The 15,134-nt window shown below is 36.5% G+C and overlaps 1 protein-coding gene across 1 annotated transcript in view; it reads right to left on the reverse strand.

Annotated features, from left to right (window-relative positions):
* Window positions 1-15,134, reverse strand: part of LOC150093777 (N-chimaerin-like) — a 274,033-nt gene that overhangs the window by 104,366 nt on the left and 154,533 nt on the right. The window contains exon 9 of the mRNA XM_090412511.1: window positions 1,353-1,526. Coding sequence (XP_090268637.1) covers window positions 1,353-1,526 — 174 coding nt within the window. The remainder of the gene's footprint in view (window positions 1-1,352; window positions 1,527-15,134) is intronic.

A 15,134-nucleotide genomic window follows, 5' to 3' on the forward strand; every position in this document is an offset into this window, starting at 1 on the left:
GGCCAAAGACTAGAGACCGCAGATATGAGAGCCCTGAGTAAGATTAGAGGCATGAACAGATGGTATCAATGGCAACATTATATTAAAAATGAGGATATTAGGAAAGAACTTGACATTGTCGGCATCCAGGAGTGCGTTAGCACAGCTAATCTCACATGCTATGGTCACTTAAACAGAATGGGCGAGGAAAGATTAGCAAAACAAGCGTTCTCTGCCAGGTTGGCAGGAAAACGACCCAGAGGAAGACCACGATATAGGTGGATTGATACGGTAAAATGTGCCTTAGACGATAGAAATATAAGATCTGATATTGTTGGAGTCTTGACAAGTAACAGACTGATTTGGAGGAAAATTGTAGATAGGAAGTTAGTAATGATGTAAATTTTTCATGTAGTACTTTCATATCCTGTACACCCCTTGAAGGTACATGGCAGGAATTTGATGATGAACTACATCAATTGCTAATTGTTACCTTCTCTATAGTTCTGTTATCTTCAGGTTCTGTCCACTGACTAGGTTTTATTGTGCTGGAGTTCTGCCATCCTGTTCTTCTGTTATTCTATACCTGACTGTTTTATATGGGTTGCAGATGGGTCTTCAGACCCTTGGAATTGCTAATCCATTATTCTTGATGAGGTTGAGATGATGAATCAACATCTTATAAGCTTCTTTGAATTTTCTTTAATACCAAGTTTTGGGGCAACGTGTGGACTGGGCGTCTTTCCCATTAATTAAAACAATAACACATTTGGAGTGCAATCGGAAATGTCTGTTTTACCATAATGAAGGAATTTAATATGTTGTTTGTGTTTGTCATTTTTTATTGGGATTATGCATCATGTGTTTGCCTATGTAGGGTAAGTTACAGGCACAAAGAATTTCCATGGGGGGGGGGGGGAGGCAAAGTGTTCTTTAGATGAGCTGAGTTCATTTTTTAATTGTGTGGGTGGTTTGAATGTTGCCTTAATATTATATTTATGCAGTTTTCTATTTTTCTCTGATATTTCTCTAACATATGGTTATGGCATTTTGTAATTTTTTTTATCTTTAGTAGTATTATTGTGAAGGATCCTATGAATTGTTTTTTCTTTTTTTTTTTTTTTTGCAGCCATTCTTTACAGTGGTTTTGCTTATAATTTCATATTCAGTCTTCGAAGCCTACTCATCAGAGCAAATTGTTATGCTCTACCTCCGAGGATACTGATCACCCCAAGTTTTTATGTTGGATAGTGGCATGAGTTGCTGTATGGATTGGCCTGTGGCTGAGTTACATGTTTATACATGTAAAAATATTTCCTTAAACAAAGTGCAAAAATTATTACAACGTAAAAGGGGGGGGGGGAATATCCTACCTCTTTTCTCAATTTCCTGTACACACATTTCTACAACTGGAGGCCGTAAACTGTTATGGGCCTTGACTAGCGTTGTAAGATCTACACCAAATACCCTCTTGATATATTTAAGATCAGGTAAACATTCATTTGGTACTTTTTCAGAGCAGCGTCGATGGGCACTGAAACCACAATCTACAAATAAAAATTATATAATGAATAATAATGTTTAGAACAGAAATGAATGTTTAAAAAACAAGGAATAAAATACGGGCAATCATAAAATTGTACATTTGGTAATCACATTCTTTTATAGTATCACTATTCATTATCAGAGCAATTTTACTTTGTCTAAGTCGGCAATAAAACATTCCTATTGCAACAAAATTAAAATAGCCTGATGAATTTTAATCAAGACTAAATTACAACCAGCAAGAGGAATATTGTTAAACTTTAATAAATTGAGATTCCTAAGAATTCTAAATTTATCATTGTTTAACAGGAAAAACCTTGTAGGGAACATGCTTGCTTCTAGGCATGTGCTGTATGCAACTGTAAAATATAGATTACATTATTATAAAGAAAAAAGATTGTGAATATTTCAAAAAAGGAATTTACTTGATTGTATAATGCCAGTGATACGTTATAAATGAATAATATTTTGTTAGAATTGATAATACAATGTTTTGTTGTATGACTTGCATTAAGCTGCTGTGAACAAAAGTTCAAAGTGCTCAGGCATGCCGACGGAAAGAAAGGTTGCCCCCAGGCAGTCATACGCCCACGGCACGTGCAGAAGCAAGTGGTCAGAAAAAACAAACGATACAAAATGAGACCCACGTGGGAGAAATTATACACATTGGGTGAGCGACGTGAGTTACGATGATTACCGATAGGGGAGATGATATAAAAGGGTTAGGACCCCCCCCCCAGGGGCTTTTTTTCCTCTTCTCTCTTGGCTGGTAGTCTCGTGTATTCTGGTGGGTAGACAGTTGCACGGAGGAAGGAGTGTCTCTGTCCAGGAGTGCTCGGACAAAGGATCAGCGAAAAGTTCTGTTAGGAATCCGAGGGCGGTACCAGGATATGTCGCTTACGAGCTGGAAGGTACAATAAAAGAACACATCTCCGTTCGACTGACGGGCAATCCATGGAAAGGACTCAGCATCTAGGCAACAGTCCTCACAGAAGCAGAATCGCCTTACGGCATCGTTATATCTGGAGTGGGCTAGTTATGCTGGGATCGTGTGGACTTACCTTTGACCGGAGAAATCCATACCATAGCACCGACTAAATGAATCAGAAGGGAGATCGATCAGAGAACGGCAGTCAGAAGTTCAAGGAACAAGTATGAAGAACCAGTGTGTACGGTAACTTTGAAAATTCTTTGTCTATATAACATGTATGAGAAAATTTAGATGTTACAAATGAGATTAAGGGAAACTGAGGATTGAGGACTTTCATATAATTAAGACAGGACTGTAGCACCTTAATATTAGAACACATAGTGAGGTAACTCCTATACGGTTAAACTAATGTGTATGTTTTTGAAAGTATTAAGAAGATTTAGTCTGAGTAATGTGATATGATATGAAGATTAATGTGAATATTGCAGTCAAGTTTTGTCAGTTTGTGAAATAACATATCGATGTTGCTTTTTGATGTCCTTACTTAATAAGGATACTTATAATTTTCTCTGATTAACAATGAAGTTTTGGATTGAGTTTCTTTGTATTGTAAATTGTATTAATGTTATCTTTAATCTGAGTGTCTGAGTATTAGAATCCGATGCACCACTTGCAAAAAGATACGAATCTAAGCGGGAGAAAATAGATTATGTTATAGGTCACGATTGCAAATCTGTAGTCATTATTATAGTACACCTTTGAAATCACTTCTTGATTAAGACATGTTTAACTTGATCTAATAGCTTAGGTAGCGCAGCAAAAAAATTTAAATATTCCTAATGCTTTAAGAGAAGTGAGATTTCAAAGATTTTGCCACACTGGTTTTGGCTCGCCCCTGAGGCAATTCCTTTGTGTTTTAGAGGTACCACGTGATTCCTTAGGAAGGACCCAGCGTATAGTACATATATCAATAAAATTTAAGAAAGGGGGGACACACATAAATGGTGCAGCCGGCAGGATTGTGAAATAGTAATTTTAAACAAAAAAATTTAAATAATTGTTTCACGTGTAGGTAGGTTTCGGATTCTAACCAGAAATTTGAACATAGCAAAGGTTGAGTGTTAGAATTTTAGAATAAATATTGTACTATTGTGTTAACTTGCAAGTATGTCTCAACCAAATAGTAGTTCAGGAATGAATGACGATGAATTTTTCAGGTGCATTAATCCTCAACAAGTGTTTCCTCAATTCTCGGGGGAGGAAACGGACGATGTCATTTCATTTTTTAATTATATAGAAGAGCTAAGAAAGGCTGGGGGATTGTCAGATTTTCAATTACTGGTCCTACTCCATAGCAAGCTGATAGGAAAGGCCAGAACCTTCCTACACTCCTCTCCCATCTTGAAAGAGACCTTGGAGTACTCCAAATTTAAGGAGGTCCTAATTTTGCAGTTTTCAAAACTGAGAAGTTTGGGGTCAAACTTATGGAAGCTCCAAAAGATGTACTCAGAAGCATAGGGAGAGCGTTTCGGAGCTTCAGAACAGATTGTTCATTTGGTACTTTTTCAGAGCAGCGTCGATGGGCACTGAAACCACAATGTACAAATAAAAATTATATAATGAATAATAATGTTTAGAACAGAAATGAATGTTTAAAAACAAGGAATAAAATACGGGCAATCATAAAATTGTACATTTGGTAATCACATTCTTTTATAGTATCACTATTCATTATCAGAACAATTTTAAGACAGGCAATTTTACTTTGTCTAAGTCGGCAATAAAACATTCCTATTGCAACAAAATCAAAATAGCATGATGAATTTTAATCAAGACTAAATTACAACCAGCAAGAGGGATATTATTATAATAATTTCATTCTGAATAGTTTCACAAAAAAAAATCAATTACAGCAGAGGGGGGGGAGGAACATTCAACACTTTATAAAAACTCTGCTTATGCTATTATTATAATGAATCAAACAGAATACAATAATAAAAAAAGTATAATCTTCTAAAGAACATTCTATATAACAAATTACACATCAGGATCCAATAGATGCACAAAAGCAAAATGTTCATAAATTATTGAAAAGAAATTTACATCACAACCCAAAAAATTTAACTCATACATTATCATATAAAACCACCCAAAATATATTGGAGCCCCAAAAATTTGCAAACCTAATATCCATTATATGCAAATACTGGACAGCATAGATAGTACTATGTATGAGGGTGGTCTGAAAAATTCTCAGCCTTGAACATAGATGGCTATCAGCAAGTTTTTTTTTTTAAGTTGTCATAAGCATCGTGTGAAATTGCAAGTCATTCTATCAAGTAGTTTGTTTTATACAGCTGTCTAAAGCAAAGTGTTGTCTGCATCCCTTGAAATGGATAATAATGGAGTATTGTGCGGTTATAAAATTCTTTGTAAAAGAAGGTTTAAAGGCAACAGAAATTCATTCGAAGTTCATAAAAGTTTATGGGCACTCTTCTCCTTCATTTTTGACAATTAAGAAATGGGCTGCCGAGTTTAAACATGGCCGTACCAGCCTTGAAGATGATCCACATGAAGGACATCCAAAAAAGTGTAACAACACCAGAAATCATTGATCAAGTGGTATTGGATGATTGGCGAGTTAAAGTGCATGAGATTGCTGAGACTATAGGTATTTCAAAAGAATGTGTAGGATATATTTTGTGTGAAGAATTGCATATGAGAAAGCTTTGAGCAAGATAGGTGCCGTGCTTGCTCACAGCAGATCAAAAACGCACTCCCATGAAAATCTCTGAACAGTGCTTGGAGCATTTTAACAAGAATAAAACTGATTTTGTGTGTCGATTTATTACTATGAAACTTGGATTCACCATTACACACCAGAATCCAAACTGCAGTCAAAACAGTGGACAGAATCCGATTGGGATGCTAAAGACATTTTGTTTATTTATTATCTTGAAAAGGGTAAAACAATAACCGGGGAATATTATTCCGATCTTTTAACCAGACTAGACAAAAAAATTCATGAGAAAGACCTGGTTTGCAGAAGAAAAAAATCATCTTTCATCAGAACAATGCACCTGCCCACAAAGGTATTTTGACAATGGGAAAATTAAGGGATCTGGACTATAAATTGTTGGAACATCAACCCTATTCCCCAGATTTGGCTCTCTCTGACTTCTATCTCTTCCTGAAACTAAAACTCTTCCTTGCTGGTCAGCATTTTTCTTCGAATCAAGAGGTAATTGCAGCTGTAGAGAGGTATTTTGCAGATCTTACTGAGAACCACTACAGGTACAGGATAATGGTGCTGGAGCATCGCTGGAATAAATGTATTAGTCTTAAGGGAGATTATATTGAAAAATAAAAGTAATTTTGAAATTATAAATTCGTTTTTTCATTGTTAGGCAGAGAACTTTTCACACCACCCTCATATAAATTTGCCAAGCAGCTGGCAAAGTCGCTTACCTCCTCAAAGAAACGCATCCTACTTTGTAAAAAATTTTGTTTATTTTAAAACTGTGTTAAAATCATTTTTAAAATTAAAACAACATAAGGAGGGCTAAAGGGTCTAAGCTATATAATTGAGAAGAGACCTCCACATAGCCTTTTAAGAAATTGGAAGAACCAACAGAGGCTTTTGACCTAATGTCCAATCCTCACCTTTTTGTGGTGCACCCAGTTAAGTATCTACCCGAATATTGAATGAACCAGGATGAACTAGCAATTTGGTATTTAGCCGACTAAATTGTATTCTTATTGGCTTAAACCACAATGTGAAATAAGGGTACAACATGGCAGAATTACATGTCAACTAGGGTACACTACCCTGTTAAACCTCCCCATTCGTTTCGTGAGGAAACTACTACAAATACAGAACAAATTTGGAACACATTTGAAATCAATATCAGCAGGGATCAAGATTGGTATTATCAACATAAGCATCAATGGAAAAGAAATAGAACTAGCAGAACTGCCAGATCAACACAATAGGTGTGACTGAAACAAAGAAGACAGGTGAAATCTTTCTATGCAACAAATACAAATGTTATATTCAGGGCATAACAACCAGGAAAAAAGGGAGAGCTATAGTATTCAACACTAAATATGAGGATAATCTTCTTCCTTTCCGTTAGTGTTACACAGTGATCAGTATTCATTTACACAAATTGTGGATTCTACAACTGTGTTATAAATAATTATTTTAATTTCCCGACGTTTCGACCTTCATATTAAGGTCATCATCTGGAGAATACACATATATATTACATTTCACATAGTATGCTGAAGAGACAATGATTTGATCAACAGTTATTTTACTGGGCTGACCTCTAGTGAAAAAAAAATAAAAAAATAAAAAAAATAACTACATCTAAACTATATTCCATTTAAGACAATATCAAAGAAACATTCTTTCATATAGATAATTGTGTTACAGTAAAAATGATATCCTAACATGACAATAGTTATATTAGATTTAAGATCCTAGATTATCTATGGTGCTATTTGCTATTTATAATTAACTTTTAGGGAGAAAGGTTAAGCAGGTAGAATATGTGCCTTCCATATTCTTGGGATTATTAGACCATCATTATTGTTAAGATTAGGGTTGTTGATAAGAATCTCACAGGCCTCCTTAAATTTACGTTCATACCATGTTTTGGTGTGATATAAACAACAGGTGCTTTTCCAGTCAATGCAAGTGCTCAGGCTGCAGACCACCCTCGTAGTCAGCCTCATACAGAGGTGGTAAAGTTTGCTCTTCTGGAAACTCAGGATTTTCTGCCAACATGCAGCTGGTCATATGAGCACATGCCATTTACAGACAAAATATCCTATTTGGCATAAGAGTGGGCACCTTTTTCTACTCAAGTAAAGTCTTGAAATATCAGGTCATGCGTCTTAGGTCCAGACAAGAACAAATGAAGAAAATGATAAATAACCATATCTTCATTTATAACCACATCATCAAATTTCTGATATATACTCTCAAGGGGTGTACAGGATATGATAGAACTACATGAAAAATTACATCATTACTAACTTCCTATCTAACCATTTTCTTCCAAATCAGTCTCTACATTATCAGATCTTATATTTCTATCTTCTAAGGCACTTTTTACTGTATCAATCCACCAATCTCTTGGTCTTCCTCTGGATCTTTTTTGCCAACCTGGCAGAGAACACGTTTTGCTAATCTTTCCTCTCCCATTGCTAATTGCTCTGCTAACGCATTCCTGGATGTTGACAATGTCAAGTTCTTTCCTAATATACTTGTTTTTAATATGATATTGCATTGATGCCATCTGTTCATGACCCTAATCTTTCTCATGGATTCTCATATCTGTGGTCTCTAGTCTTTGGTTAAGTGTTTTACTTCTGACCGAGCTCTCAGATACATAAGTTAAAATTAGCTTGAATACTGTCTTGTATACAGCTAATTTAGTGTTCCGGCTAATTTCTCTCTCTTATTCCATATGAATTTATTCAATTGACTTCCTACATACCAGCTTTGTTGATTCTTTCTCTATTTCCATATTTAATTTACCATCTTCACTAAAAATCGTGCCTAAATAGCTGAAATGTTTTACTTGTTCTACAGGTTCTCTGTTCACAATGCAGTTGACATTTTCAACGATTCTGCCTATTTTCATTGTGTTTGTCTTTTTATTGCTGACTTTCATACCATATCTGTTACAACAGTTATTCAATTTAGTCAGGGAATCTTGCAGACTTCTAGTGGATTTATTTAGAAGTATAACATTGTCTGCATAAAGCAAAGGGCTGACATTAACATCTCCAATTTTGATATCAGGTTTAATACCACTTTCCTTCATAATGTGATCCATATAGATAATGTACATTGTTAAATCTGGAATGAAAGACTTAATTTATTCTTAAGCATTTCATTCAGGATTTAACTGAGTTGCAAAATTTCAAAAGAAAAAATGCTTGTAAATAGGCAAGAATAGTAATTGTAAATATGCTAATAATAATTTTGGTATTTTATGGTCCAATAAACAGCAGGTAGGAAACAAAACATTGTTTAGATTGTGTTGTATTACGAAAGTCAGAGCAAAGTATAGATAAATGTAATCGAATTGTAAACATAACCCTAGGCAGTCGGCATGCGAAGTTGGGACACGTGCGGGACGCTATCGAACAGAGAAGGTGCTGCGTACAGAAAAGGCTTGAGTGACGTCTGCAAGTGATGACGTAGTAGGGAGAGCAACACGAGGAGTAGAAAAGGAAGTGGCGGCGCGAGCAAATGGGGCTCTCTCTCTAGTTTTTTTTAGAGGTTCAGGTTCGAGTGTGGGTCGTGGAGTGGGCGAAAATGGTCAGCGCCGCCGATATGGTCTAATAGCAGTTCCATCCGAGCATTTTCTTCAATGCAACAAGATGACCAGCGAATGCCAAAGTTTGCGAAGCTCCATAAGAAAAGTTCCGAGCACGAGAGGTTTAAGTAAATTGTGACCATATTCACAGGAAAGTCGAAATGGATGACGACCGATCTCAAGACAAGGCACCTACTCGAAGAAAGCCTGAAATAGGATCAGATAAGCGGAATCTCTTGAATGTCTAAGCTGGTCGGTAATGTTAAGTTTTTATACCCTTGTATTGTATTCTTAGTCAACTGTGAATGAAAGTGCTAAATTCCTAATAATCGGACCTGTTGATATATCTTAGGACTTTAGAGATTAATCCTCCAGTAAGGAATTGTGTTAATTCTAGAAGTAAATTGTTCCTGATATTGTTAATAGTCAAATCTAGAGTGTCATATTTTAACATCTAAGAGGAGAGAAAGATAATGATCTACGAGATTGAATTAAGTGAATAGGAATAAGATTGCTTGTCTCTGCTAATGTCTTTCAACATAATATGCTGATTGTTAAATAGACTCTTTGTCTGCTTGTGTAGTATTGCATTTTTGGGACCTACCATTTAGTTTGATTATAATCAGTGATAATAAACATTCCTGTTTTATTTACCAAAAATATGTGTCTGATATTTCAAGTCAATGCACCTCTTGCTAAAAATATTAGAACCTGAATAAGTTGAAGCGCGAGAGTTTAAGATAAGAATGGACTACGACTGCAATCTAGTCTGAAATAAGTATAGTAAGGATTCATTTAATTTGTTAGATTTTGAAAACATGATAGTCTGCAAGTCAAATCTCTTGACAAGAATTTTTCTCTTGCATAAGAATTAAGATAGCACAGCAAAACAAATAAATTTTCTTAATTCCGAAAAGGGTTTGACCTCGGATTTTCAATCAGGGAGAATTTGGCTCTAACTTGAAGCATTCTTTGTTTGAGTTTTGCACACATTTCAAAATTTTGAAGGATAGGCCACGGAGGGTTATAGAAAAGGCGCAGCGGATAAGAATCTAATTCGAGTAGTAACAAGACAAGATTTTGATAGGTAAGAATATTTAAGGAATAGAATAGAGTTGATCAATAAATAACAACATATACATAAATTAAATAGAAAAGAATACATATTAGACGTTACAACATCTTTGCCTGACACCAGATTTAATGTTAAACCACCTTACTGTACTTCCTTCAATTCTAACTGCTGACTTACAACTCAAAAAAGTATTGCTTGATATAATGCCCCATTAACATCATATAACTGTAGCGTATTGAATAGCTTCTATCTTGGCACCTTGTCATATGCCTTTCCCAGATCGACAAAACTTAAATACAGATCTGTTATATTCCCATGATTTCTTAACTATCTGTCATAAAGTGAAAATCTGATCTTGACAGCCTCTATTTGGCCTGAATCCAGCTTGTTCTTCACAATATTCTCTTCCACAATCCTTCTCAATCATTTCTCAAGTATACTTGCATATATCTTATCAGGAATACTCAGTAGAGAAATACCTCTGTAATTCTCACATTAGGTTTTATTTCCCATTTTCTATATGGGTAATATGAGAGCTCTACTCCAATCATCTGAAATTCATTCCTCTGTCCAGGCCTTCTGAACTATACAGTGCAGCCACTGTAAGACTTTTATACCTCCATATTTGAGCATTTCTGGTCGAATATCATCTACTCCTGCTGCCTTTCCATATTTCAGGCTTTCAACAGCTTTTTCTACTTCAAGTATGGATATGTATTCCTGACTGCATGCCTGGTCAGTGTGTTTTACACTGTGTTGTCATCACTGCTTGTTTCATTTAGCAATTTTTCGAAGTAATTACACCATACTTCAAGGATATCTTTTTCTCCTGTTTTCATTTAACCTTTATCATCTCTAATTCCTTTTACAGCACTCATTCCTCAATTTGTGAGCTTCTTCAACAACCTCCAGAATATCTTGCCACCTTCTTGATATTTATTTTCTATGTTGTTGCCAAAGTCCTCTTATGACTTTTGTTTAGCTAGTTTTACACAGTGTTTCGCTTTCTTACATTTGTCTCTGTATTCTCTAAGAGCACAAGCTGACTTATTTGCCAGGAACTTTTGATATGCATTCTTCTTTCTTTCACTGCCTCTTTAACTTCCTGTGTCCACCATGGAGTTCTGATTTTTCTATCCTTACAGACAACCTCACCACATGCCTCTCTGGCAATCAATCAGTGTTTTCTCAGGACTTGCCACTGAATCTCCAAGGTTTGGTTCTTGTTCTCAAACTCTTTCAGTTTTTTCTTCAATCATATTTGTGTATTTTAGTCTGCAGTTCACATATGAGCTGCTCGACTTTTATTCACTTTAAAACTTTCTTACATGTTCTTCTTTTCAAAATGAAATTCAATTTTATCTTGCTCAAGACTAAATGGTGATCACTTCCAATTTCAAATTCTCTGTACACTCTGGTGTCCTGCACCAGAGAGAAAACATCACTATCAACAATAACATAGTCAATGAGACTTTTCTTATTCCTTGCCTCTTCTCTCCATGTGAATTTGTGCACATTTTTATAACCATAAGTAATAACCAGTCCATGTCCTGAGCAGAAATCCAACAGGTATTTGCCATTATTAGCTTTGCTCTTTTCTTCAAATTTTCCCAAAATATTTTTGTATGTCTGACAATCATTTCCTACTCTGCTATTTAGATCCCCAACAAGGACCTACTTTTTCTTTTTCATTGTGGCAGTTGCTTTCTCTGAAGCCTCAAAACATTCCTCCACTTCTACCATAGTAGAACCTTCTGTGAGACCACAGGCACAAATAAGTCTCATTGTCCAGTTCCCCGTTCTCATATCTGTCCATAACTCTACTTGAAACTGCCTGCCATTCAAGAAGATTAGCCTCGCATTTAGTGTTGAATACTATGGCTACTCCTTCTTTTCCTTGATTGTCATTGCTTGAATATAACATTTTGTATTTATTGCTCAGAAAGATCTCACCAGTTTTTGCCTTTTTATTACATGACACCTCCAGGGAGTCCAAAGACTCACTGATATTAGGGCACCCACTCTACAACTCTCCGTCACCACCACCACTGAATCCACCAACTACAACGAACCGCAACTACCATCATCATCATCTACATCAATGCCATCTACCACCCACCACCACCACTAGTATTTTTCATGACAATCACAAAAGTCCATGACCACGGTAAGATTCGAACCCACAGCCTTTTGGCTGGAGAGCGGATATACTAACCATTCAGCCAACAAGGCCTAAATGAAAATCTGGTTATTTGTACATGATTTACAAATGCTTTATCGGTTATTTATTTAGGACAGTTACTAGATTCTAAATTAAAACAATGATACAAACAAAACTGCATAAAAGTAAATGTGAACAGCATGAACCATATATTCAAAGAGGTCCAGTACTTTGTTCAGAAGTCATCAGTGATTTATTACTGGCTTTCTTCGGAATTAACTGCTAGATTCTAAATTAAGAGGTACCAAATGGTACAAACAAAATTGCATAATGTGATGAGCATAAACCATACATGTTCAAAGAGACCCAGTAGTTTGTTTAGAACTATTATCACCTTATTGTAGTTTGTTGTTGTTGTTCAGATTTACTTTTATACAATCTTGCTTGCGCTATTAGTGTTTAATATAATGTTGCAATGTTTAATCTAGTATCAAAATTATTATTATTATTATTATTCAGGCTTCCATGGAGTAAAGAGACTTATTGCAGGAGGTCCTTCCTAGGAAACCCAAAATCTATCAAGACTCATCACAAAGTCTATCATACCACTCCTTAAACTCATTGACCGTTCTCACTCTCACCACTCTAACAGGCTATGCATTCCATGGCTCAACCACCTTCCATGCAAAGAAACCACTCCTCACAGTTTTCTTTCAGAACTTCCAGGGATGGCCCCTTCTCATCACTCCTTCCTGCTGTTCAACCATGTGAAAGAACTACCCAATGTCAACCCTGTTACCACCTCTCAACAGTTTAAAAGTCTCAATCATATCACCTCTCCTCCTTCTATCCACCAAACTCTGCAGTCCACATTCCCTAAGCCGATCCTCATAACTAACATTGTACAGCCCTGAAACCATCTTTGTTATTTGCCTTTGTACCCTTTCCACAGTTAATTTATCCCCTTCAAATCCTGGGGACCAAATCTGAGAATAGTCTAAGTGTAGTCCGATCAGGGTCTTAAACAACGGAATGATAACTCTTTTATCTCTGCAGGTCAGCATCCTTCTCATTATTGCAGCAATCCTCTGTGTTACCTTCACCACCTTTGCAATATGTCGCCTGAATTTCAGGCTTCTATCAATCATCAACTCCAGATCTCTTGTCTCCCCTGCTTCCTCCAGTATAGCTCCTCCAGCAGAGTATGCAGCATCCCAAACCTCAAGACCTTACATTTTGCTGCATTAAACTGACACCCCCATTCATTTGCCCATCTATCTAGTTTATTCAAATCCTCTTGCAGGGCAACCACATCTGCACTATTACTAATAACCCTTCACAGCGGTCCCAGTACTGAGCCCTGTGGGACCCCACTTGTAACCCTCTGCCACCTTGAAACTGTCCCACCATACACAATACTCTGATACCTATCAGACAGCCAATCCTGAATCCAGTTGACCAACCTGACATCCAAATCCATGTGCTGCAACTTAAATATCAGCTTATCATGTAGCACCCTGTCAAATGCCTTCGCTAAATCCAAGAAAATGGCAGTATATGCCTTTCCCCCATCTACTACTCTTGTAACTTTATTATAAAAGGCTAGCATATTACTAAAACAACAAACTATCTTACCTTCCTTCCATTCCCTGGGCACCTTTCCTACAGCCAGACTTTCATTGAAAAAGACAGGTCAAAGGAGCTGTCAGTTCTTTAGCACATTCTCTTAAAACTCGTGGTGAAATACCATCCAGTCCCACAGCTTTACTGACATCCAGAGTACTCGGTATTTGGAATACACTCTCCTCCTGCACCTCTAAACCTCGAACCTGCCTTATCCCTCTAGTATTAAAATTTACTCCTCCAGGATGAAATACTCCAATAAAGTGTTCATTGAACAATTCCACTATGTCCTCTGAATCAGTAACTCTATTCCCATTTTTATCGCACAATGTCATTCTTCCACAATCATTTCTTCTTCTACTGGCCACATAGCTAAAAAATTTCCTAGGATTTTCTTATGGATCTTAGCGCCAATCTCTTCTTACATTCCAGTTTCGCTTTCCTTACCATACTAGTCACTCTCCTAGCCTGCGTCTTATATTTTTCATGCATCTGCTCTTCACCCGGCTCCTTATATCTCTTCCATAGCCTCTTTTTCATACGCAATTCCTGCTTAATATTGTTTGTCATCCACTTTACTCCAAATTGTGTCCTCTTCTTCACTTGTGGAATACAGCTTACTATTGCTGCTAACAAATATTCCTTCACAATTTTCGAAGCACTAATGATATCCCAGCCTTCCAATTCCTCACTCCATGAAACTTCTCTAAGTTGACGTCTAAGACTATTATAATCACCTGTCTTATAATTCCACATATGTTCCCATCTCTTTTGATACTCGCATGTCTATTCATCTTCCAAGTCAAAACAACATGGTCACTCTCTCCAACTGGTGGGAGTGATGTCATCTCAGTAACTCTTCTGATGCTATGACCAAATCCAAAACTCTTGAACCTCTTGTTCCCTCTATTACATGTTGCCTAAGACATTTGTCCCTCAAGAATTCTAGAAATTCCATTCCCTTATTGCTATATGCATCTTCCTCTCCCCAATTTATACTGCTGTAGTTAAAATCTCTCATAACAATCATTCTTCTTGTACTTGCCAAGCTCAACACTCTAAACATCTCCTGGTCCCCACCCTCTGTGCTCCTTGGTTTGTAGCAACACCCCACTAAATATCCTACCTTGCCCACCTCTACCTCACACCATATGCTTTCAAAATCATTAGTGTCACTGCCTTCCAAAGCCTCCACTCTTAGATGACATAAGTTGTCCATTATCATAAGCAGTACGACACCACCACGCTTTCCCTTCCTATCCTGCCGAAAAATGCTGTACCCTGCTACTTCTATTCCTGTTATTATATCATCTTCTGTCAACCATGTCTCAGTGATTCAAATAATCTTTGGCCAGGCTGATGCTATCAGCCTGGCTGATGAAACATAGTCATACATAATGAAATAATGAATTATATACTGTGAAGATATTTGGATATGAACCCAAAGAAGTCTACAAACAATAGTTTAATGACTTTTATTTAATT

The sequence above is a fragment of the Typopeltis vanoorti genome, chromosome 23 (genome assembly GCF_054136105.1).
Source record: "Typopeltis vanoorti isolate ZY-2024b chromosome 23, IOZ_Tvanoo_1.0, whole genome shotgun sequence".
NCBI classification, from domain to species: Eukaryota; Metazoa; Arthropoda; class Arachnida; order Uropygi; family Thelyphonidae; genus Typopeltis; species Typopeltis vanoorti.